Raw genomic sequence first — 25,446 nt, 5'->3', positions numbered from 1 at the left:
TTTTTTTTTTGTAAACAGTTTAAATGATACCTAAACATCTTTAACCAGAGACAAGTAATGCACTGATTACTTCCTTTGTTGTACAATCTTCTATTTTCTCTGAAGTTGAAAACAGCATCGTTTTTCATTTGCTTACTTTTCTATGTTATCATCCAAATGTTCCAACAGCTGTATTAAAGGCCTCTCAGCATCACTTTCCATGTTCCATAAGTATCAGAATAATCCATCACAAATCAATGTTTTTTAAGATTTTATTTTTAGTAACCTCTACACTCAGTGTGGGACTCAACCGACTAAGCTAGCCATCTACCCCCATCAAATTTTTTAAATACTTAAGCGTTGAAAGAAATTCCACCATATTTTTTCGGAGTCACTTAGCCCAGCTTTCCTTCCACGGGAGTTCCTAGGGTCAGTCTTTTAGCGCGTTTCTGCATTTCATCTAATCCTTCCCCAGCCCTGAGAAGCAGGCCTTACGACACTTCACAGGTGACGAAGCTGAGGCTCAGAAAGGCCCAATGCCCAGTCCCAGCTCGCGCGACAAAGGGATCCTCGTTGCCCCACAAAGCTCCACACTCAGCCGCCCCCGGCCGCCTGGGCTTCCCAGAGAGCCACACCGCTCCCAACCGCCTCCATTCCGCGGCCGCCCACCGCGCCCTCATCGGCCACGCCCCTTCCCCCCCCCTTGGCCAAGACCCGCGCTTCTGCGCTTCCGGTGTACGAGTGCTTCCGGCGTGTGCGTGCGGTTCCCCGCGCGGTGAGCCCAGGCGTGTTGTGGAGATGGCTGCCGGCGGTAGCGACCCGCGGGCCGGCGACGTAGAGGAGGACGCCTCACAGCTTATCTTCCCCAAAGGTGGGGGTGGCGTTGCCTCAGGCCTGGCGTTTCCCACGCCTCGCACAAGGCCTGGCCGTGGCAGGCAGCCGGGCGGGTCGCCGGCGCGGAGAGGGGCAGGGAGGCTGGGGGATGCGGCCATGGGAGGGGCCCGGGCGGGCACCGCTAGAATGCCTCGAGAGGGGCCAGTTGGATTCCACGCTTGCTGCCCTGTTGGCGCCCAGCTCCACGCTGCCGCTGAGCAGCCTCTTCCTACTCGTTTAAGTAACTTACTATATCTGATAAAGCGCGAAGTGCTGCAGGGATGTGGCAAGGATGAACAAAGCGGACACTAGTTACAGTGGTAAGGACAGATTTTAATAAGTAATACACGAGTTGTAGGGGCGCCTGGCTGGCTCAGTCCGTAGAGCATGTTAGTTTTTTTCTTTTTTACTTAGTTATTTGAGAGAGAGAGCATGGGGAGCGGGGGAGAGGCGGGAGGCACAAGGAGACTCCCCGCTTAGCGGGGAGCCCTCCCCGGGTCTCGATCCCGGGACCCTGAGGTAACCTGCGCCAAGGGCGGACGCTTAACGCCGGAGCCACGGAGGCGCCTGGAGCTTGCTAGTCTTGATCTCAGGGTCATGAGCCTGGGCACGGAGCCTTCTTTAAAAAAAAAAGTAATACTAGATTGCAATAGGGAAAAGAGGCTAGTGTGTACTGAACTCAGTTTCGATTTGTACAAAGGTGACTGGGCATTTTAAAGGGAAAATGAAGGAGTGGAGGGGTTAGCCGCGTCTCGGCAGGATCAAGGAAGTGGAAAATTACAGAAAGCGGGAAGGGGGATTGATTGGTCCGTTTGAAACCCATTTGGGTTTGTCAACTGGCGCTTATCGAATTTAGACTTCTGCTCTCCCACAGCACTTTCTCTGAACTGAGAGGGGCCCTATCTTCAGGTGTTGGCTGGGACAAACAGTAAATTATTTTTAACAGTAGCTGTCAGTTTTCACTGGCAGGCGCTTTAAAGGGGCTAGGGTCCAACGTAGGAATGTGGTCTTGAGCTGTTAGAAATCATGTTAGTATTTTGTTCATGTCTTTTTGGGCCAAAGTTGAAGCCCCAAACCAGGGCTTTTAGAGGAGCCTGGCTAGCGTTTGGTCAGAGTCTGTCGGATGGCTACAAGTACAGCACATTTCGCTAGCAGTGAACTTCCTTTGTGCAGTGAGCTGTATTATTTGTAATTTAGAAACCGAAAATAAGCACGAAGCTTAAGATTTTTAAAATACCATATTTTGCAGGTACTGGAAAATGTAAATAAGGGAAACCTTAACAATACCCACCTGTTTTTATTTTATTTTTTAAAGATTTTATTTATTTATTTAACCGAGAGAGACACAGCTAGAGAGGGATCACAAGCAGGGGAAGTGGGAGAGGGAGAAGCAGGCTTCCCGCCGAGCAGGGAGCCGGAAGCGGGGCTCGGATCCCAGGACCCTGGGATCATGACCTGAACCGAAGGCAGACGCTTAACGACTGAACCACCCAGGCGCCCCTAGCCACTTTTTAAAATTATTGTATACACAGTAAAAAACAAAAGTGAAACTCTACACCCTTTCACCCAGAGGCAATACTGTAAACGATTTAGTATTTGTCCTTCCAAACTAATTTTATGTTTATTTATAAATAAATAATACATACGCCTTTTTATTTGTAAAAATGAGATTATGCAACAGGAACGCTATAGCCTTTTGAAAAAAAATTTTTTTAAAGATTTGATTTATTTATTCATGAGAGACAGAGAGAGAGAGAGGCCGAGGGAGAAGCAGGCTCCCAAGGAGCAGGAAGCCCAATGTGGGACTCGACCCAGGACTCTGGGATCATGACCCGAGCCGAAGGCAGACGCTCAACCATCTGAGCCATCCAGGCGCCCATAGCCTTTTAAAAATTTGACGATATATTGTGTAGTCCTTTTTCTTTCTCTTTTTTTCTGTCTCTCTCTCTCTCTCTGTCTCTCTCGGCCCAGTGTGGGACTTGCACTCACGACCCCGAGATCAAGTGTCACATGCTGTACCGACTAAGCCAGCCAGGCATTTTGTCCTATTCTTTTATTTATTTCTTTTATTTATTTATTATTTTTTAAGATTTTATTTGTCAGAGCGCGTGCGCACAAGCAGGGGGAGCAGCAGGCAGAGGAGGCAGAACAGGCTGTGGGAGAAGCAGGCTCCCTGCTGAGCAAGGAGCCAGAGGTGGGAATCCCAGAACCCTGGGATCGTGACCTGAGCTGAAGGCAGATGCTTAACCAGCTGAGCCACCCAGGTGTCCCAGGTTTTCCTCTTTAAACCTAGTTTTTAAAGTTTGCTCACTGGTATTCTTACTGGTCAAGAGGATTATTTTATTTTATTTTATTTTTTTAAGATTTTATTTATTTATTTGAGAGAGAATGAGAGATAGAGAGCACGAGAGGGAAGAGGGTCAGAGGGAGAAGCAGACTCCCTGCTGAGCAGGGAGCCCGATGCGGGACTCGATCCCGGGACTCCAGGATCATGACCTGAGCCGAAGGCAGTCGCTTAACCAACTGAGCCACCCAGGCGCCCGAGGATTATTTTATTTTAAATGAGTATCAGGGGTGAGCCCGAATGTCCATCACCTGATGAATGGATAAAGATGTGGAATGGAATGTTGTTCAGCCACAAAAAAGATTGAAATCTTTCCATTTGCAATAATGTAGATGGAGTTAGAGACTATCATACTAAGCAAAATAAACCAGAGAAAGACAAATACCATATGATTTCACTAGGACGCAGAATTTAAGAAACAAAACAGATGAATGGGAAAAAAGGGGCAAACCCAAAAACAGACTTAACTATAGAGAAAAAACTGAGGGTTCCTGGAGGGGAAGTGGGCAGGGGGAATGGGTTAAATGGGCGATAGGTATTAAGGAGGGCACTTGATGGGTCTCATGTGTAAGTGATGAATCACTAAATTATATACCCGAAAATAATAATATACTGTGTGTTAACTCACTGGAATTAAAAAAAAAAAACCTGAAGCTAGAAAAAATAAATGAGTATCAAGATTTGTGTGATGGTAAATATTTGAAGTAGGGTTAATAGGGAAACTACATTATAAGATTATGAAATCTAGAGGGTAGGGACTTCTGACACAGGTCCAATGCCTAGTATATAATAGATGGTAATTTGGGTGAATGAGTAACAGATTTGTACAGGTACAAAAACAGAATTTGGGATGCATTTTTTTTTTTCTTAAGATTTTATTTATTTATTTGACAGAGACCCAGTGAGAGAGGGAACACAAGCAGGGGGAGTGGGAGAGGGAGAAGCAGGCTTCCCGCAGAGCAGGGAGCCCGATGCAGGGCTTGATCCCAGGACCCCGGGATCAGGACCCGAGCCGAAGGCAGATGCTTAATGACTGAGCCACCCAGGCGCCCCTGGGATGCATTATTAATGTGTGTTTCCAAATACTTGGCCCTCCCTAACATGTAATAATTCTTAAAATAGTATAATATTAGTATTATGGAACTAGATTATCAGCTCAAGGAAGCTAAAGAGAATTGTTGGCTGTGCTCTATTTTGAAATCAGTAACTGGCCTCATTGGATAGTGATGTGTCATTATTTAATAGCACATCCAGGTCAGGTTCTTTGATGTTAGAAACTTTCTAGCCAGACTGAGCTAAATTTTAGTATCTTATGAATGCTACTGTGCCTTGTGGTACATCAGTCTGGACGACGATAAAGCTGTGGGATATGAGGCCTCTGGATTTATGCAGGGACAAAAACTTGCTGTTAGTCTCGAGCAAAATGAACATTTAGACGCTCTTTTGAAGGAATATTTTCAGCTGACATTTGCGCTTCTCACAAATAGAGTTTGAAACAGCTGAGACACTACTAAATTCAGAGGTTCATATGCTTCTGGAGCATCGAAAGCAACAGAATGAGAGTGCAGAGGATGAACAGGAACTTTCTGAGGTCTTCATGAAAACTTTAAATTACACAGCCCGTTTCAGTCGTTTCAAAAACAGAGAGACCATTGCCAGTGTCCGTAGGTGAGTGCTAAAAAAAGTTTTTATTAATCCATACTGTTGGACATCTGCGTGTAAAATGTTTTCCTCCACCACCACATACATGGTGGTGGGCATCATCTGTACCATTAATATAAGAAAAATAATGTCTTTGTCAGAAATTTAAAAACTGCTTGTAAGACCAAAATTCTCTTTGGCCACCTTGCCCTATACCTGAAATTCCAGTGATCATCCTGCACAGTAAGCACTGTTAGTTTATTCTTGGTCTTCCAGATCTTTGCCATGCATTCACATACATACATTACACCTATAAAAAACACCTAGCAGTGTTTGTGGGTTTGTTTGTTTTTTAATAAAGTGGGTTTATTATTCACCTGAAATGTCTTCAAGATCTTTATATGTTAATAAATATAAATCAGGAGCATTCTTTCTGAATCCTTGCTCTGCCTCAGACGGCAGCTTTTAGCATTTTTTCCTAAGGCATTGCTTCTCAAATTGGGTCAGATGTAACCTGGAAAACAGTGATGTGCTAAGGCATATAGGAGGTCATGGGAAAAACACATCTTCAGGTATCAGTTTTATTGATGGTAGGTGATTTAAAACATTTCTACATTAAAACAAACAGATACCAGCATATTATGGAATAAAACAAAAAAATGTATGTGAATTCTTGAATTAAATTACAAGACTTAAAACCTTGCAGATGCAGAAAGTCATTTGAGCCTGTGCCCCCAGGTCGCCTAGGGATACTTGTTTGCTCCAGTGAAAATGCTTGAGAAATACTTCCTTAGGAAGAGCTGGTGTACAAAAAAGATGTACATACACAGATACTTTGCAAAGAGCCATTTATAATAGCCAAGTTTGGGGGGGAACCTGAAACATTCAACAGTAATTAAATAAATTGTGGTAAATAATTTGGTGAGATAATATATTGTCATTCAGATTGTGTTAGAAAATGAGTGTTCACATGTTAAGTGTGCAGAAAATGAAGGTGATGAGATTATGAAGTGTGTATATATATATATAATTCTAAAAAGCAAGTGTGTGTATGTTCTAAAAAGTGTGGGTGTACACATGGAGAAAAGATTGGAGGGAAACGTGCAGAGCTTCTTAGCAAAACTACAAGCTGTTGGGCCTAGGAGATGACCTGGACACATTCATGAATAAAAAATCTCAGTATTATAAACATGTTGGTTCTCCCCAAATTAATGTGTATATTTAGTGCCATTCTGCAGCCTCGGGGGAATGGAGGGGGGGCTAATAAAATGATCTTAAATTTGTAGGAATTATCAGAAAAAAATTTTTTAAGAAAAATGAAGGTGGGCGCCCGGGTGGCTCAGTAGGTTAGGCGGCTGCCTTTGGCTCAGGTCGTGATCCCAGGGTCCTGGGATCGAGCCCCGCATCAGGCTCTCTGCTCATTGGAGAGCCTGCTTCTCCCTCTCCCTCTGCCTGCCACTCTGCCTACTTGTGCTCTCTCTCTGTCAAATAAAGTCTTTAAAAAAAAAAATGAAGTGGGGGAGGGAGTGCCTGGGTGGCTGAGTTGGTTAAGCGTCTGCCTTTGGCTCAGGTCATGATCCTGGGGTTGTGAGATCAAGCCCCAAGTGACGCTCTATGCTGAGCATGGAGTCTGCTTAAGATTCTCTCTCTCCCTCTCCCCACTGCACATGCATGCTCTCTCTCTGTCTCTCGCTCTCTCAAAAATAAATCTTTTTTTTTAAAGATTTTATTTATTCATAGAGAGAGAGGCAGAGGGAGAAGCAGGTTCCCCGCTGAGCAGGGAGCCCGATGCGGGACTCGATCCCAGGACCCTGGGATCATGACCTGAGCCAAAGGCAGATGTTTAACCATCTGAGCCACCCAGGCGCCCCCAAAAATAAATCTTAAAAAAAGAAAATTCAGCTACAGATTCAAATACAAATTTATTTTATGTGAGTCCAGTATATGGTAAAGATGGCAGTATAATTTAGAGAAGAAATGTCTTTAACAGATTTTATTTTTTTTTTTAGAGAGCAAGAGCACGCACGGTGTTGGGGGGTTGGAGAGGGAGAGAGAGAATCTTAAGCAGGCTCCCCAGCTAGCGCAGAGCCCAACGTGGGCTCATCTCACCACCCTGAGATCATGACCTGAGCCAAAATCAAGAGTTGGACGCTTAACCAATTGAGCCACCCAGGCCCCCCTAGAGGGGAAATATTTTATTTTATTTTATTTTATTTTTAAAGATTTTATTTATTTATTTGAGAGAGAGAATGAGAGAGAGAGAGCACGAGAGGGAAGAGGGTCAGAGGGAGAAGCAGACTCCCCGTCGAGCAGGGAGCCCGATGCGGGACTCGATCCTGGGACTCCAGGATCATGACCTGAGCCGAAGGCAATCGCTCAACCGACTGAGCCACCCAGGCGCCCGAGGGGAAATATTTTAAAATAAAGTTCAAACACTATACCTTATACCAAACTTGACTCCTGAGGAATTAAGGATTTGAATGTAAACCATGGTGAATAAAGTGCTGTGTGATAATATGAGTAAGTACATGTATTATTTTGGCTGTGGTTAGTAGGACTTTAAATGGGGGGAAACTTGATTGACTAGTTGAATGTAAGCTTTGTGAGGGCAGGAACTTGGTTATATTCATCACCTCACTGTAGGCACTAAATAGTGAATAAATGAATTTGCATAAATATCTTTAAACTTTGCTACATAAATGCCATATGCAAAATGTAAGTATAAATAAATGGGGAAAGGACTGATGTCCTTAAATTTTTTATATCCTTAATATTAAAAGCTCGAGCAAAAAATTAATAAAGAGATGACACCAGTTTTTAAAAATGGACACAGTCTCCAATTAGAGGCTCAATTTGAATGAGAACTTCAAATGGCTAGCTAATTCTCATGAGATAATGCTCATCTTCAAGGAAATCAAAGAAATGGTAAAAGAGCTAAGTAGATTTGAAAAGACTAAACAGAATGGGAAACCTACATGTAATGAGTAGGGGAAATGGGGAAACAGGATTTATTGCTGGTGGAAGTATGTACTGGTGAAGCAGTTTTAGGGCACTGTCTCTTGAGACTCCTATGCTTTGACTGGATAATTTGACTTCCAGGAATTTATCTTTAAAACACATAGTAATCAGTCAAGTACACAAGGAAGTATACGTGGTGTTCAAAAAGCATTATTTAAAATGGTGAATTGGAGGGACACCTGGGTGTCTCAGTCAGTTCAGCATCTGACTCTTGCTTTAGATTTAGGTCATGATCTCAGGGTCATGAGAATGAGCCCCACGTGGGGCTCCGTGCTCAGTGGGGAATCTGCTTGAAATTCTCTTCCTCTTCCTCTACCCGTCCACACTTGCTCTCACTGTCCCTCTCAAATAAATTTTTTTTTTTAAAGATTTTATTTATTTGACAGAGAGCACAAGCAGGGGGAGTCCAGAGGGAGAAGCAGGCTCCCCGCTGAGCAGAGAGCCTGACGTGGGGCTTGATCCTAGGACCCTGGGATCATGACCTGAGCTGAAGGCAGACACTCAACTGATTGAGCCATCCAGGTGCCCCTCAAATAAATTTTAAAGAGAGAAGACTTGATTTTTTAAAAAAGATAAAAAATAAAAGGGTGAATAATTGGAAGCAATTGAAATGTTCAACAGCAGGAAATTTGATACATAAATTATGGCACAGCCTTTCAGTGGAATACTATGTTCAAGGTGGAGTTAGTGTGTACTAATGTGGAAAACAGCTACTGTGTTGTTGAGTGAAAAAAGACCAATCACAGAATAACATTTGTTATAATTCCTTTTTTTTAAATTATACTCTCAGTTTTTTATTTTGTTTTGTTTTGTTTTAATGTGAAGAGGAAGGGAAGGGGATCTCCAAGAAAATGTTAACACTAGTTATTTCTGGGTAGAATTTCAGGTTATTTTCACCTCTTGGGGATTTCTTTTTTTTTTTGAAAGATTTTATTTATTTATTTGACAGAGCGAGAGAGCGCAAGCAGGGGGAACAGTAGAGGGAGAGGGAGAAGCAGGCTCCCCGCTGAGCAGGGAGCTCGATGCAGGGCTCCATCCCAGGACTCCGGGATCATGATCTGAGCCGAAGGCAGACGCTTAACCATCTGAACCACCCAGGCGCCCCTTGGGGATTTCTTTGTATTGTTTATAAATGAGCATATATTCATTTTACAACAATCCCCTCCACACAGATACATACACTACTTTATAAACCTCTTCCCATGTAACTAAGTTTATAGTATTTTCTTTAGTAAATGAATATAGCTTTACTAAGTGACAGAAAGTTATAAAACAGAATGTGTGTTTATATTCTAAAACAGAAAAGTGTTTGGAATGGTACACTAAGATAATTACATTGATTTGGTGTAAGTAGTGATATGGGCAGCTTTTATTTTTCTGTCCTGTATTTTTGAAATTTTGTATAACTAATAGGCTTGTAATAGAATGATAAACACAGTAAATGTTTTGTTTCTGGACAGATAATTAAGGTCTTCTCTGAAACCAGATTTACCATGGATGAGAGCTATTTTTTTTTTAAGATTTTATGTATTTGAGAGAGAGAGAACAGAGGGAGAGGGAGAAGCAGCCTCCCCACTGAGCAGAGAGCTCAGTGTGGGACTTGATTCCAGGACCGTGAGATCATGACCTGAGCCAAAGGCAAATGCTTAACCAACTGAGCCACCCAGGTGGCCCAGATGATCTCTATTTTAAGAGCTAAATGTGGGGGCGCCTGGGTGGCTCATTAGTTAAGCGTCTGTCTGCCTTCGGCTCAGGTCATGATCCCAGGGTCCTGGGATTGAGCCCTGTGTCGGGCTCCCTGCTCAGCAGGAACCCTGCTTCTCCCTCTTCCACTCCTGCTTGTGTTCCTTCTCTCACTCTCTCTCTCTGTCAAATAAATAAATAAAATCTTAAAAAAAAAAAAGCTAAATGTGTAAGAAACCAAGATAGGATTTGACAGCATTTTATACGATTTGGACTAGAAATATATTTAAAATAAGATGCAGTTTATACGTATTTGTACAAAGTAAGGTATGCCTGTATTTTTTAGATTTTTTTTTGTTGTTTTTGTTTTGTTTTAGGTAAGTTTAAAAGAGAATTTCCTCCAAGTCAAAATATACAAACATCATGTGTTTGACATAAAATTAATGATGAAAGAAGCAAGGCAGAGTGATAAGAGCAGAGAACAGCAAAATAAATTCTTAGGGAAAAGGTTGTATAGTCCATAAGGTATATAGTGGTTTTTCAAAAGTTATAATAGCAAGGGGTTCTCAGGCCTGATGTGCTCTTCTCACTTTTGTTGTCTGCCTGATTTCATTGTAACTTCTGTTCTCCAGGAATAGGAACAGGAAGTGATTTGAAAGTGGGATTTTGCAGCCAAGCTAACCATATAGAAAGATTGCAAAGTGCTTTACTTGTTTCTTACTAACTACCTTTGACTCTTTTTCCTACTCATAATTCTTTGATTTTTGTTTGTTTTGACTTTCTTCCCACGGTTAGCTTGTTGCTGCAGAAGAAGCTTCATAAATTTGAGTTGGCCTGTTTGGCCAACCTTTGCCCAGAGACTGCTGAGGAGTCAAAGGCGCTGATCCCAAGGTTAGTACAGTCACTGTGCTAAGTTCTGTATATTAAAGTAATTCTACAAGTAGAATTACTGTTTCTAAAAGGTGTGTACATTTAAAATCGGTACAGATAGCACCAACGTTGAATGGAGTGCTTTTTTAACAGGGTATGAAAATGATGGTTTTATAGGATACCAACTGTTAGCAAAAATGTGGAACAGCTGAACTCTCACACTGGTGGTAGGACTGCAAATTAGTAGAGTCACTTTGGAGAGCAATTTGGCTACATCTAGTAGAGTTAAAAATGATTATACCCTGTGACCCAAAAAATCCATTCCTGGGTACATGCCTAAAAGCATCTCATGCAGTTCCATAAGAAGGCATGTATTGTAATGTTCATTACTGCAGTGTTAGTGATAACAGAAACTTGACAGTCTGTCAGTAAACAAGAGGATGGATAAATCATTTATTTAGCAGTGAAAAAATTAATGAACTAGAACAACATGGAATAATAACAAATACCAAAATCAGTTTGGAGTGAAAAAAATTGCAGAAGGATACACGTAGTATGATGCCATTTCCTATAAAGTTTAAAAACAGTGCTGCGTATGGCTTATAGATACATTTACATATGTATATAGTAAGTATAAAAATATGTATAGAAATGATACAAATTTAGGATAATGGTTAATTCTGGGGAAGGTATTGCAATGGGGGGAAGCATACACAGAGCCATTAATTTGTTCCTATTGTGGTTATTAAAGAAATCTAAATCAAGTAGGGGTAACTGTTAAGGTTAACTTATTTTCTATACTTTCTTAAATCTTGAAACACTTCATATGTTTTTAAAAGGAATGGCAGAGGGCGCCTGTGTGGCTCAGTCGGTTAAGCGACTGCCTTCGGCTCAGGTCATGATCCTGGAGTCCGAGGATCGAGTCCCTCATCGGGCTCCCCGCTCAGCAGGGAGTCTGCTTCTCCCTCCGACCCTCCCCCCTCTCATGTGCTCTCTCTCTCTCTCATTCTCGCTCTCTCAAATAAATAAAAATCTTTAAAAAAAAAAAGGAATGACAAATACAACTGAAGGGTAAAAGTATATGTTTAGAGGAGAAGTGGGCAAGTGGTGCTCAAAGATTAGCGTGTGTTAAAAAAGAGTATATTGTCAGTCACTGAGACACTCATTTCTTTTGGTTTTCTTCTTGTAGCCTGGAGGGGCGGTTTGAAGATGAGGAGCTACAGCAGATTCTTGATGATATCCAGACCAAGCGCAGCTTTCAATATTAATCTCCAAATACCACTCTGCTGCTGAGGGAACTACATCCCAAGCCCAGCACCACTGTCCTGATGTCTGGAGCTGACTTACACAGAAATTCCATTGCACTTGGGCTTCCTTTGGATAGAACAACCCAGCTTGGTCTTGGTTTAGGTTGCTATTTCAGATTTGACTATTGGACCATGATAACCTGACCTTGCCTCTGGGAAGGGTGAGGTGGGGTGATATGCATATAAGCTACACTTTTGACTACCTCATACCATGGTTTTGGCCCCTGTGTTATTTTTAAGTTTTTGTTTTGTTTTAAGATTTTTTTTTTTTAAGTAATCTCTATCCCCAGTGTGAGGCTTGAACTCAGTACCCCAAGATCAAGAGTGGCATGCTCCACTGACTGAGCCAGCCAAGCACCCCTTTTTTAAGATTTTATTTTTTTAGCCCCTATGTTATTTTTGATTCCTAAGATTTCATGTTTTAATTTCAGTGTGTTTGTAGTTTTTGCAACTACAGGAAACAACAGTCTTACCTAATGCAAAAGGAGGAAGTAAGGGACACTTGGCTGACTCAGTTGGTAGAGCACGTGACTCTTGATCTTGGGGTGGTGAGTTCAAGTCCCACATTAGACGTGGAGCCTACAAGCAAAAACAAGCAAAAAACCCCAAACAGGAACCCCAAATATAAATGCAAAAGGAAGAATTAAACCAGCCCTGTACCATCATCTGAAATCCTTATAGAAAGGATGATAGTGCTAATGACTGTGAGACAGCATTGGCATCATTGTGCTTAACCCAGAAGTCAAGGAGGAAGGTCACCATGGAAAGCAGTTACACCGAGGATAACTGCCAAGCATGGAGGGCCCATACATAGCCTTGAGGTACATCAGTACTTGACCTTTTTTCTTGGACTGTTGAAGAATGTAGATTTGGAGGCAGTGGTCCTAAAGCACTGTATTCTCACTCCTAAAGATTTTTTTTTTTCCTTCAGAGGACAGACTTGAAGGTCTCAATACTTCATTCAGTCCAAACCTCTGTCTTGCTATTTAGCAGCAGGTGATCTCTGTTGGGGGTGATTTGGAAAGAGGGAGCCTGCCCCTTCCTGGGCCACTACAGTGAAGTCACTCGATGTAAAGCAAGTTGGGGGAGACTCTTTAACAGCTAAACATTCTAGCTTTGTGCAGTGGCAGTATCTTAGCCAGTGAGCTTTATCCAAGGTGCGATTGTTGCTAACTGAAAGGAAAAAAAATAGCTAAACATTCTAGCTTTGATTTTTCTGAAAGGAAATATGCCTATTTTTTTTCACAATTTGTGGAGATTTTTCTTTGGAGTACTTGTTGGCTCCAAATGAATGCATGATCCAAAAAAAAAAAGAAATAACAAAGTTACCTTTTTTTTTTTTTTTTAAGTAGGTTCCAGGGACGCCTGGGTGGCTCAGTCGGTTAGGCATCTGCCTTCGGCTCAGGTCATGATCCCGGGGTCCTGGGATCAAGCCCCACATCGGGCTCCTTGCTCAACAGGAAGCCTGTTTCTCTCTCTGCCTTCCATTCCCTCTGCTTGTGCTCGTTTGCTCTCTCTCTCTCTCTGACAAATAAAATCTTTTTAAATAAATAAATAAAGTAGGTTCCACACTCAATGTGGGTCTCAAAGATGGAGAGATCGAGTTGGATGCTCTACTAACTGAGCCTGCTAGAGGCCCCAACAAAGTTAGCTTTAAAAAATTAAGATGGGGGACGCCTGTGTGGCTTGGTCGGTTAGGCATCTGCCTTCGGCTTAGGTCATGATCTCAGGGTCCTGGGATTGAGTCCCGCATTGGGCTCCCTTTTCCGCGGGGAGCCTGCTTCTCCCTCTGCCTGCCGCTCCCCCTGCTTGTGCTCTCTCTGTCTCTCTCTCTCTGACAAATAAATAGAATCTAAAAAATTAAAAATTAAAAAAATCAAGATGGTTTGGGGCAACAGCTGGCTCAGTCAATAGAGCATATGACTCTTGATCTGAGGGTCATGAATTAGAGACTCACCTTGAGTGTGGAGTTTACTTGAAAGTAAAAATTAATAGGGGTGGGGCACCTGGGTGGCTCAGTCGGTTAAAAGTCAGCCTTTGGTTCAGGTCATGATCCTGGGGTCTTGGGATTGAGCCCCAGTGGGGCTCCCTGCTCAGTGGGGAGTCTGCTTCTCCCTCTCTCCCCTGCTTGTGCTTTCTCACTATCTCTCTCAAATAAATGGATGGATGGATGGATTGATAGAGGTGCCTGGGTGGCTCAGTCAGATAAGTATCTGCCTTCAGCTCAGGTCATGATCTCAGGCCTGCGATCAAGACCTGTGTTGGAATCCCTGCTCAGTGGGAAGTCTGCTGCTTTTCCCTCTGCCCCTCCCCCCCAGCTTGTGCTCTCTCTCATGTACGCTCTCTCAAATAAATGAAATCTTTGGGGGAAAAAAAAAGATGTTTGGTATCTGCTGGCTAAGACAAAAATACACTTAAAAAATTCTTTTAACTTCTGAAATGACATGGTTTCTAAGTCACCGATATTCTTGGTCAGTATTGGAAGGAAATAATCTTTTTTCATCCTTGGGCAGCTTCACTTCTTCACTCATCAGTGTTCTGAGTTATAAAATGTGGATAATGATTGTATCTATTCTATAGATATTTTGAGATTACTAAAAAGAGCCTGTTAGTGTCTGACATTTATTATGCCCCAATAAATGTTCGCTGTCCTTAGTATCTCAAATGAGCAAGTATACATAGGTAGTCTACTTGCTTTATAGAAATTAGGGCAAGAAATTTGGTAGCATACTACTGCTACTGTATCAGGCTATGAAAACAAACCAAGTTACTTCTTTGGTATGCAGAATTTTGAAGAGGCAGTAACACGTGCAGGTTGACACCAAGTGGTGGAGTAGAACAGAGCTGGAAGGCAGACTTCAGGTCCAATGCAGGCCAGTGTGCTGTTTGGCGAGACAGCACTGCTGGGCCGTCATCTTCACTGGCATATCCCTGTTGTGTATCAGGAATCCGTGCGCTGCCTGATAGTATGGTTAAGTACTGATAAATGGTAGTAAGATGATTAGAAGTAAGATTAAAACATTAACATGCTAGGGAATTACTTGTAAAAGCAATGTCATGCTATATTATAGGTTCGAAGTCTGGTCGGCATTCTGTTGGACATTGTTCTCTGCGGCATTTTACTGTTCAGAATAGTTGGCAGGAGACCCTGTAAAATCTTTAATCATCTGTGAAACATCGTGAGGCTCACTGTACTATGTTTGCAAAAGCAGAAACAAAACATATTGAACATTGAAACAAAGAGTCATGTTGTCAAACCCTCATAAGAAAGCAAAATTAACTAGAAGAAATGGTCACTCTGATTTTATTAAAATTTATTAAACTTCAGGCTTGAAAAACAGCATTTCCTGAATGAAGCCTGAGCAGCATAAGCCATTCTTACCAAACATTAATGTTTTAAGCTTATTTATAAAACCACCAATGCCTATATAAAGACTGCATGTGAGTAGTCATTGCAGTATTATTCATAATGGCCAATAACTGGAAATAGTACCCACCAACTGGTGAATGAATAAACAAAATGTGTATTTCTAATGGAATACTAGTCAGCAATAAAAGGGACACACTTAAAAACTAAATTACTGAGGCCCACAGGACATGCCAGTTGTGTAACATTTTTTTCAACTTTTATGAAAAAATTTAAACAGGGAAGCTCAAAAGACCAGTACATTGATCACCTATCTGCTCATCACCTACATTTGACAGATAACATTTCTAATATTTGCTTCCTCTCTATTTTTGCTGGGAAGCAGTTGAAAGCAGCTTGACACTTTGTTGAAATACTTAAGCATGCATTTTTAAAAATACCTTCTCTGTAAGTAGCATTATTGCACTTGGGAACATTGACCAGAATTTCCTGATATTTACTACTCAGTTCATATTCAAATTTTTCCGGGGAGAGTTGTGAGCCAAAGGTCAGACCCGGTGTTGGTATAATTTCATATTTTTTATTTATTTTATTTTATTTTATTTTAATTATGTTAGTCACCATATAGTACATCATTAGTTTTTGATGTAGTGTTCCATGATTCATTGTTTGCATATAACACCCAGTGCTCCATGCAATACATGCCCTCCTAATATCCAGCACCGGGCTAACCCATCCCCCCATCCCCGATAATTTTGTATTCTGTGAAAGCAATTATCATTAAGGATTTAAACTGACACTTGTGAAAAATATACATGTGGTCACTGCCATTAAACTGCTTTAAGGAACCCTGACAGGACAAAAATATCTATGCAGCCCTGGATGCAAATTGAAACTAGGTAATTGCAAGTCCCGAGTAGCACTTGATAGTAACCTGTCTGCAGTCTTCCTTCATTGTCAGCAGGGACTAGAGGCAGAACCACGTGAATGGTGGTGGCAGAGTGAAAGCAGGTCTGTATGCCCCCAAACCTGAAGTAACATTCAGATTTGGGTTATGCGTGACTCCTTTTCCTTTGCATGCCCCTGAGTAGGTACTTAGTAGTAATTGTTGAGCAAATACACAGCCCCTGTTTTGAAAAAGGTGAGTGTGGAGCTCAGAGAGAAGCAAGAATGTACCTGAGTAATAAAATCAGAGAAGAGGGTTCCATGAGTTGGAGTTGAGGTGGTGAGCAAACAGCCCAGAATACACTTGGGAATTTTGAAGGACAATTAAGTCCAAGCTTTCCAACAGAACTTTCTGCAAGACAGGAATATTCTATGCACTGTCCAGCATGGTAGCTACTAGCCACATGCAGCTATTGAGCACTTAAGGCTAGTATGACTGAGGAACTGAATTTTACATTTTACTCAATTTAGATTTATTTATTTATTTTTAAGATTTTATTTATTTGACAGATCACGAGAGCAGGAACACAAGCAGGGGGAGTAGGAGAGGGAGAAGTAGGCCTCCCGCCGAGCAGGGAGCCCGATGTGGGGCTTGATCCCAGGACCCTGGGACCATGACCTGAGTCAAAGGCAGATGCCTAATGACTGAGCCACCCAGGCACCCCTCAATTTAGATTTAAAAAGTTAAATAGCCACTAGTGGCTAGTGGTTACTGGATTGGACAGCACAGCTCTCAGCTGCCAACACAAATGTCCTGCAGGTCACTGAAATAAGGATTTCAGGTAGATTGTTGACAAAAGCAGCAGTAATGATAGGACCACTAATCAAAATTTGGTCCCCAAATTTCTGGAGTTTAAAGATGTATATCGTTTCCTACACATCACTGAGTTTTTCTGTGTAATACAAGTTCCATTTTTAAAAAATCTATCTCGGGTGCCTGGGTGGCTCATTTGGTTATGCCTTTGACTTTGGATCAGGTCATGATCTCAGCATCCTGGGATCAGGCCCCACACTCAGGAGGGAGCCTGCTTCTCCCTCTCCCTCTGTTCCCCGCCCCCTCGCTCATGCTCTCTCTCTCTCTCAAAATCTTTAAAAATAAAAATCTGCCTCTACTACTAATACTTGTAGACAAAATGATGAAAGTGATTTTAAGGAAACATTTGGGATTAGTGAAGGTGAATATCTTTTGGTGAGAACCTCTTTCCTAATTCATTTTGCCCTTTCAGTAGGCTAATACCTTGTATGCCAAATTTAAAGATCAAGATGTATCACCTTTTAAGGTTTCCAGTATTCATATTTTGTAATTCTAATAAATCTGTCCCAGGTATGGGATACTTCTAGCTTCATGACTGATACCTTTTCAAATTGTACCTCTATCTCCCAAACCACATCAACACCAGCTTGTGGCCATGCATGTGCTAAATAAATTCTCCTTGTTAATGGAGAGCTTGTAAGATGAACTTAACAGTTCTCCATATGCAAAGGCAACTGGAACTTATGAGTTTTTAAAAAACAGTACTTTCTAAACTTAGAAGAAATAAAAAATATGGAAAGACTTGATGTAAGAATTTAAAATTACGGGGCACCTAGGTGGCACAGTCGGTTGAGCATCCGACTCTTGGTTTCTACTCAGGTCTTGATCTTGGGTTTATGGGATTGGGCTCTGCATTGGCCTCTGTTTTGGTCTCTGTGGTCAGTGCGGAATCTGCTTAAGATTCTTCTCCCTCTGCCTTTCCAGTTTATGCTCTTTGTTTTTCTAAAATGATAAATATATCCTTAAAGCTAAAATCACTAAAGGCAATCAACAGCCTGATAAAATTTATAGCAGAGAAGATAGGCAAAGAGTGAAGATGTATATTTTATAAAGAGCTTTCATTATTTTTTAAGTATTTATTTTTTAGTAATCTCTACACCCAATGTGGGGCTTGAACCATGACTCCAAGAGTCATATGCTCTTCTGACTGAGCCAACCAGGTGCCCCTGTAAAGATCTTTTGAAAATAAAGTTTAAAATATTAAGACTCCAGTTTTAAAAAGGGTTAAGTATAGAGACATAAGTTATATCCAGTTGCCAAATTAGTGGGGAAATGTTCAACCTAGTTTCAAAGGTGTTTAAAATGTGGAGTGCCTGGGTGGCTCAGTTGGTTAGGCATCCAACTCTTGATTCTGGCTCAGGTGGTGATCTCAGGATCAGGCTCTGTGCTCAGTGGGGAGTCTGCTTGAGATTCTCTCTCCTCTGCCCCTCCCCTGACTTGTGCATGCTTGCTCTCAAATCTTTTTTTTAAAGGTATTTAAAATGTGTTATTTTTAGGGCACCTAGCTGGCTCAGTTGGTGGAGCATGCGACTCTCGATCTCAGGGTTGAGTTCGAGCCCCACATTGGGAGTAGAGATTACTTATAAAATCTTAAAAAATATGATATTTTTGCTTATGAAAAATGTACAGAAGAATACCCCACGTTGCCATTTAATGAGCAACTTTATTGTGTCAGGCGCTGTCTTTTAGTGAGGATACAGAATCAAGATAGGATGCCAGCTCTCAAAGTCTGTGGCCTCAGTGAGACTTAAGACAGATTTCTTGCTTACCATGCTTTTCCGTGTAAACTTATATTTTTAACAACTTATTTATTATTTTAGAGAGAGAGAGCGTGTGCACGGTGGGGAGGGGCAGAGGAAAGAGAATCCAAGCAGACTCCCCGCTGAGCACAGAGCCTGAGACACCGTGCTCAATCCCATGACCCTGAGATGGTGACCTGAGCTGAAATCAAGAGCTGGACACTCAACTGACTGAGCCACCTGGGCACCCCCCATATAAACTCTTCTTTTTCCAGCCTTTCATTGGAGTGAGTGTTATACCACTGCCTTTATCTTCCTTGGAAAGTTAAACCTCCTATATTATTTTTAGGTAGTTATTCTTAAAATTGAACACTCCTAATTGTCTTACTAAAGTGTTAGCCCTTCTAAGTAACACAAGGATGATGGGAGATGGAAACGATGTAAACGCTTTAGTTCTCATCACATTATCAACTCCTGAGTTCAGGCTATTTTTGTTCGGGACTTCAGTTTGACCCTGTTTTCACCCTGGACACACATACATACACGCGTATTAGTTGTGACTTTACAGCCAATGCATAGATTTACATACATTTTTACCAATGTACTTGCTTATCGTTGGTCTCTGCCTATCTCCTTCCTCCTGGGTTTTCTTTTTCACAAAGATCCTCTTTTGAATTAGAGTGTGACAGTAAACATTCTCAGCCTGCCTTTGGCCAAATATGTCTTTTACTGTCATTTTGAATAGTAGTTGCAGAAGTCCATATTCTATATAGACATTAACTTTCCAGGGTACTTTGAAGATCGTATTAGTCCTGTTTTATGACCTCTATTGTTGCTGATAGGAAATCTGAGAGTCCTAATGTTGTTGGTAGATAATGTGTTTCTAATTGTTTTTATGATTTTCTTCTTGTTTGTTGTGTTCTACAGTTTCACTACAAGGTGTCTGGTTGTGGATTCATATTTATTCTCTTTAGGAGTTCTTTTTTTTTTAAAAAGATTTTATTTATTTATTTATTTATTTGAGAGAGAGAGAATGAGAGAGAGAGAGAGCATGAGAGAGGGGAGGGTCAGAGGGAGAAGCAGACTCCCCACCGAGCAGGGAGCCCGACGTGGGACTCGATCCCAGGACTCCAGGATCATGACCTGAGCCGAAGGCAGTCGCCCAACCAACTGAGCCACCCAGGCGCCCCTCTCTTTAGGAGTTCTTGTGCTTCTGTGAGTGGATTCATATCTTTTATGATTTGGGACAAGTTCTTAGTTATGGTCACTTTAACTGTAGCTTCTTTTCCATCCTCCCTCTTCTCTCCATCTTGACTTCTATTAGATCTATATTTGATTTTCTTTTTAAATTTCTTTTTTTTTTAAAGATTTTATTTATTTATTTGAGAGAGAGAGAATGAGAGCATGAGAGGGAAGAGGGTCAGAGGGAGAAGCAGACTCCCCGCTGAGCAGGGAGCCCAATGTGGGACTCGATCCCGGGACTCCAGGATCATGACCTGAGCCGAAGGCAGTCGCTTAACCAACTGAGCCCCTTCTCTATCTCTATATCTATATTTCTCATCTCTTTATCTCATGATGCTGCATTTTGAGTGATTTCTACACATCTATCTTTTCAATCACTAATTTTCTCCAGCTATGACTAATCTGCTCTTTAATGTATCCATGGAGGCTTTTTAAACAGATTTATTGAAATATAATTTATGTACCATAAAGTTCACTCATTTAATATGTACAAATTAATCATCTTTAGTGTATTTACACTGTGGTGCAACCATCAAAACAGCCTAAGTTTAGAACATTTCCATCATTCCAGCGGTGCCTGGGTGGCTCAGATGGTTAAGCGTCTGCCTGTGGCTTGGGTCATGATCCCAGGTTCCTGGGACTGAGCCCCGTGTCTGGCTCTGTGCTCAGCGGGGAGCCTGCTTCTCCCTCTCCCTCTGTCTCTCCCCTCTGCTTGTTCTGTTTCTCAAATAAGTAAATAAAATCTTAAAAACAAAACCAACCAAACAAAAAACCCATTCCCTCACTCCAAAAAGAAGCCTTTGTATCCATTAACAGTCACTTCCCATCCCTCTCTGCCATTCCCACACTCCCCAGCCCTATCCATCAAGTTGCTTATTTCAATAACTGTAGTTTTCTAGGGGCACCTGGCTGGCTTGGTTGGAAGAGTGTGCAGCTTTTGATTTCAGGGTGGTGAGGTTGAGCCCCACGATGGGTGTAGAGATAACTTAAGGGAAAGAAAACTATAGTTTTCTATTCCATGATTTTTAATTTGGTGTCTTCCAAATCAGCCTGTTCTTTTTTTCATAGTGTCTTCTTCCATCATGGTTTCTATCACTTCTTTTATAATTTTAAATATATTTATATTCTCTTTCATTCTCTTTGGTTATCTCAAGTTCCTGGTGTATGTTTATTTGTTTTGTATTATTTTGATCTTTAATTAGAATTGCTTTTACTGTGGAAATGTGCCTGCATTGTAGGAGTGTTTGTGCAGAGGGGCTTGCACATCTCCAGGCCCATAGTATCAATGGCCTGGGAACATTTCTTATAATAATTTCTAGGCTTAGGGATTCCTATACCATATGCCGTGTAAATTTCAGGTTTTGATTTCTCAGAGGAGACTTTTTTTTCTTAAGATTTATTTATTTGAGAGAGAGAGAGAAAGTGAGCAGGGGGAGGGGCAGAAGGAGAGAGAATCCTGAAGCAGACTCCCCACTGAGCGTGGAGCCTGATGCTCGATCCCAGGACCCTGAGATCATGACCTGAGCCAAAATCAAGACTTGGCCGCTTAACCAACTGAACCACCCAGGCGCCCCTCAGAGGAGACTTTTGTAACCCAGTGCCATGGATAGTGACAAGCGTCTTTGTCTTCCTGGGCCTGTGGCCAGAGCCCACCTTTCACTAAAGGGAGCCCTTCAAATTCCTGGCTTGATGCAGTGGGGCTCAGTGCTAATTTCCCAGCCCCAAGACCGAACCTGGACGGTAAACTGAAGGAAGCCACTAGTCAGGCCTGATAACACCTCTCTGATTCCAACCAAAGTTGCTGCAACATCACTTTGAACTTGACTACTCTGGCTTTCATTTCCCAACTTGTTTATTGCCCCTTCAGATTTCTCTTGCTTTTCTGGAAGCTCAGTTGGGTTTTTCTTTCTTTCTTTTTCTTTTTTGGGTGGTGGTGGCAGGCATATTCAATAATACAGTATTTCTAGGATTTTGTCTTAAGGAGTTTAGTCTGCTATGATGCTCCAGAGCACAGGCATTGGAAGCGTACTTGAGACTTCTCACCCCACTCTGGCAGTCCAGCCACACTGAGCTTTTCAAGGGTCCAGAAAGCAACCAGGGTTGTTGTCTGCAGCACAGCCTGCTGCTCCCTCTGTTTACAATGTCCTGCCCCTGGGGCGCCTGGGTGGCTCAGCCGTTAAGCAGCTTGTCTGCCTTCACCTCAGGTCATGGTCCCAGCATCCTGGGGATCGAGCCCCGCGTCGGCCTCCCTGCTCAGCGGAGAGCCTGCTTCTCCCTCTCCCGCTCCCCCTGCTTGTGTTCCCTCTCTCGCTGTCTTTCTCTCTGTGTCAAATAAATAAAATCTTTAAAAAAAAAAGAATGTCCTGCCCCTTCTTTTTCACTTGACAGTTGATTTCTAGTCCTTCAACTGCTCAGCCTTTCTCTGACAACTCTCTAAAACTCCCTGCAAACTTAGCTGCTTATGCTTTCCACCTGTATCAGCCACAGCCCACATGGCTTTCATTAACTGGGTAAGTACGTGTTGAACACATACTAGCTCTCTCAGACACTGTTCCAGGCTCCAAGGATACAGGGCTGACAAGGCCAAAAAGATCCTTTCAGGAAGAAAGTCTAGTAAGTCTAGTAAGGAGAGATAATGAGGTAAACAAACAAGACAATTTCCAGTAGTGCTACATGCATGAAGAAAACAGGTTAACAGTGGAGTGACCGGGAGGACTACTTTAGGTTGGTTGGTCAGAGGCTTCTGCAAGGAGGACACCCTTGTGAAGTCTGGGAATAAAACATGCAGGGCAGAAAGAATAGAGTGGAAGTGATGATTCACTAAATTCTACTCCTGAAACCAATATTACACTGTATGTTAACTAACTAGAATTTAACTAAAAATTTGGAAGAAAAAAAAAGAATAAAAAGTATAATGGCCCGAAGCTTGGGAGAAACAGAAAAAGGTAGTGGGCCTGAGGGCAGTGTGTAGCTATGTAGGGAAGGGTTGTAGGGGAGGGTGTGAAGGCGACAGCTTTGGAGAGGGAGTTGGCAGGAGAGGTGGGGGGCCAAGAGAGGATTGGAGACGGAAGGTACTTGTGCATGTTTGCATGTTTGTTTATCTGTCGATGGGAATGACCCAGGGGGGCTGACAAATTTACTGTGTGGGATAGAAATGAACTGCAAGAGCAAAGCCCAGAGAGGAAAAGAAATGGGGTCCAGTGGCTAAGTAGAGGAGAGGTACAACAAGAACAGAGATGGTTTGTCTATTTCCATAGGAAAGAAGGTGGAGAATGTGCACAAAGAGCGCATGCATGTAAGCTAGTAGATTTGGTTGTGTGAAGACAAGTGTCACTAAGTTCACTAAACGACAGATATTTCCTAGGAACCACATGGTTGGAGGGGGGAGGGAGGTGGAGGTGGTGTTCCCAGATGAGGGAAGAGGGTTATGGCAGGTTGTATAAACAAAGGCACCCCCCGAAATGGATCAAGTACCATAAAAGTGTTCATACTCTGACCTAGTGATTCTATTTCTGGAAATTGTATACCAAATATCTGGAATACAGAAAAAGCTCTATGTCAAGAGCTGATTCTTTTTCTGATAGAGAAATAGTATGGTATGTTATGGTCACTTGTTCATGGACTATTTCTCACCTAGTAAACAGGTGAACTTTTTCAGGAGCTAAATGGCTTACAACCAAAATATTTTTATTTAGATGGACCTTAAGGACATTCTGCTATGTGAAATGTCAGAGAAAGACAAATACCATATAATCTCATTTATATGTGGAATCTAAAAAACCCAAACTCAAAGAAACAGGGAACAGATTGGTGGTTGTCAAAGGATGGGGGCAGGGGTGTGAAATGGGTGAAAGTGGTCAAGAGGTACAGACTTATAAATAAGGCCTGGGGACACAATACACAGCATGGTGACCATGGTTAATAATACTGGTTGTAGGGGCGCCTGGGTGGCTCAGTCAATTAAGTATCTGGTTCTTGGTTTCAGCTCAGGTCATGATTTTCTGGGTTGTAGGATCCAGCTCTTGTTGGCTCTGCACTCAGCAGGGAGTCTGCTTGAAGATTCTTTGCCTCCCCCACTTCATGTGCCCTCTCTCTTCTAAAATAAATAAATAAATCATTAAAAAATACTGTATTGTACGTTTGAAAGTTGCTAAGAGTAGATCTTTTTTTTTTGAAGATTTTCTTTATTTATTTGAGAGAGAGCATGAGAGGGGGGGGAGGGTCCGAGGGAGAAGCAGGTTCCCTGCTGCGCAGGGAGCCCGATGTGGCACTCGGTCCTGGGACTCCAGGATCATGACCTGAGTCGAAGGCTGTCGCTTAACCAACTGAGCCACCCATGCGCCCCGCTAAAAGTAGATCTTAAAAGTTGTCTCCATTGGGAAAAAAATTCTAACTATGTGAGGTCATGGATGTTAACTAAACTTATTGTGGTGATCATTTGATTATATATAATCATATATATAATCATTAATTATAATTAATTATATATAACTATTAATACAATGTTCTATGTCAGTTACTTCAATAAGCCTGGAAAAATATATAAAACGTAAAAAAATTTTTTGATTTTGTGGCACCTGGTTGGCTCAGCCAGAAGAGCACAGGACTCCTGATCTTGGGGTTGTGAGTTGGAGCTCCATGTCAGGTGTGGAGCCTACTTAAAAAAAATTTTTTTTTCTATTTGACTTAAAGTAAAAATTAGATACTTCAGTAAACATACAAAAGAGGTAAATGTTTGTACTTCCGAAAGGGACGTTTGAGAACTGAACTCGCCTTCTCATCCAGGTCAGTTTTCTTCAGCTTAGACACGGGAGTGCCAAATGCTCAGCCCCCCTTCCCCCTTATGGACTTGGGAACTCTGGGTCTCAGGCCTGTAGACCCCTGCTGGGCCTGCACTCACCTGGATAGACAGGAGCAAAGGGGTGGCCTCAGCTACCTCTTCTGATTAGCCAACCGGCCCTTGGGCTCTCTGAACAGTACAAATTGACGAGAGGCCAAAGGAGAGTTCCAGGCAAGGCTTTAATTGCTTCTGTTCCCGCACAAAGGAGACAACACAAAGGAAGGAGTCCTCAGGCTGGCTCCCAGAGAAGAGGTTACCCAGAAAGCTTTGAAGAGACTGAGGCAGGAAAAGAATGAAGTCTAAACGTCTAGGTGCAGGGAATAGGTCCACCCTCTCCTCCTCTCCGCCCCCCCCCCCCCCCCCGCTTACGCACTTAAATAAAGGCCATGCTTCTTCATGCCGCCCACGTCTAATTAGCATATTACATCTCCGCCCCTGGGCATTATTTTTAATATTATAATGAAAGACAAAGTGGGTGAAAGGTGGGCATTGGCATCCATCTTAGCGCTGCCCGGTTTGGTCCTGCGCTCCCAGCTGGCTTCCCTTTTAGGTGAATATCCTACTCTGCTCTCGCGTGAGCTTTTACTCCGGGGTTAGCTCAGCTTTTCCTTTTACGGACCTAAGCCGAAGAAGGCTGGATTTTGTGGTTAGGGGTGAGGGGACCCGAGTCTGGTCCCTTCCCTGTCTCACAGGGCCCCTAAGAAGGCGTCAGCAGTTTCAGTGCCTCCTCTTATGGTGCCAGCCTGCTGTTGTCCCTCTTAGCCACCCACATCCCCTGTACGGC

The 25,446-nt window shown here is 42.4% G+C and overlaps 1 protein-coding gene and 1 non-coding gene across 3 annotated transcripts; both read left to right on the top strand.

The window, feature by feature from the left end:
• The first annotated feature begins 731 nt into the window (after positions 1 to 731).
• Positions 732 to 23,926, top strand: POLR2D (RNA polymerase II subunit D). 2 transcript variants are annotated; one of them, XM_028101290.2, is made up of 4 exons: positions 732 to 850; positions 4,684 to 4,864; positions 10,334 to 10,429; positions 11,598 to 23,926. In XM_028101290.2, exons 1-4 carry the CDS (start codon positions 778 to 780, stop codon positions 11,674 to 11,676), a joined length of 429 nt encoding a protein of 142 aa, XP_027957091.1. In that variant the 5' UTR covers positions 732 to 777; the 3' UTR covers positions 11,677 to 23,926. The 2 variants fall into 2 exon arrangements, with proteins under 2 accessions (XP_027957091.1, XP_027957092.1); XM_028101291.2 differs by lacking the exon at positions 732 to 850 and adding an exon at positions 963 to 1,172.
• On the top strand, positions 12,828 to 12,974 carry LOC114207364 (U4 spliceosomal RNA). Its single transcript, XR_015767947.1, has one exon. It is a non-coding gene; the product is annotated as a U4 spliceosomal RNA (small nuclear RNA).
• Positions 23,927 to 25,446: the final 1,520 nt, after the last annotated feature.

Source organism: Eumetopias jubatus, unplaced genomic scaffold, assembly GCF_037043125.1.
Source record: "Eumetopias jubatus isolate StellerSeaLion01/CBP00866 unplaced genomic scaffold, mEumJub1_p1.0 scaffold_3, whole genome shotgun sequence".
Classification (NCBI taxonomy): domain Eukaryota; kingdom Metazoa; phylum Chordata; class Mammalia; order Carnivora; family Otariidae; genus Eumetopias; species Eumetopias jubatus.
Note: the sequence above shows the minus strand (reverse complement) of the source record. Positions and strands in the feature narration are given on the sequence as shown.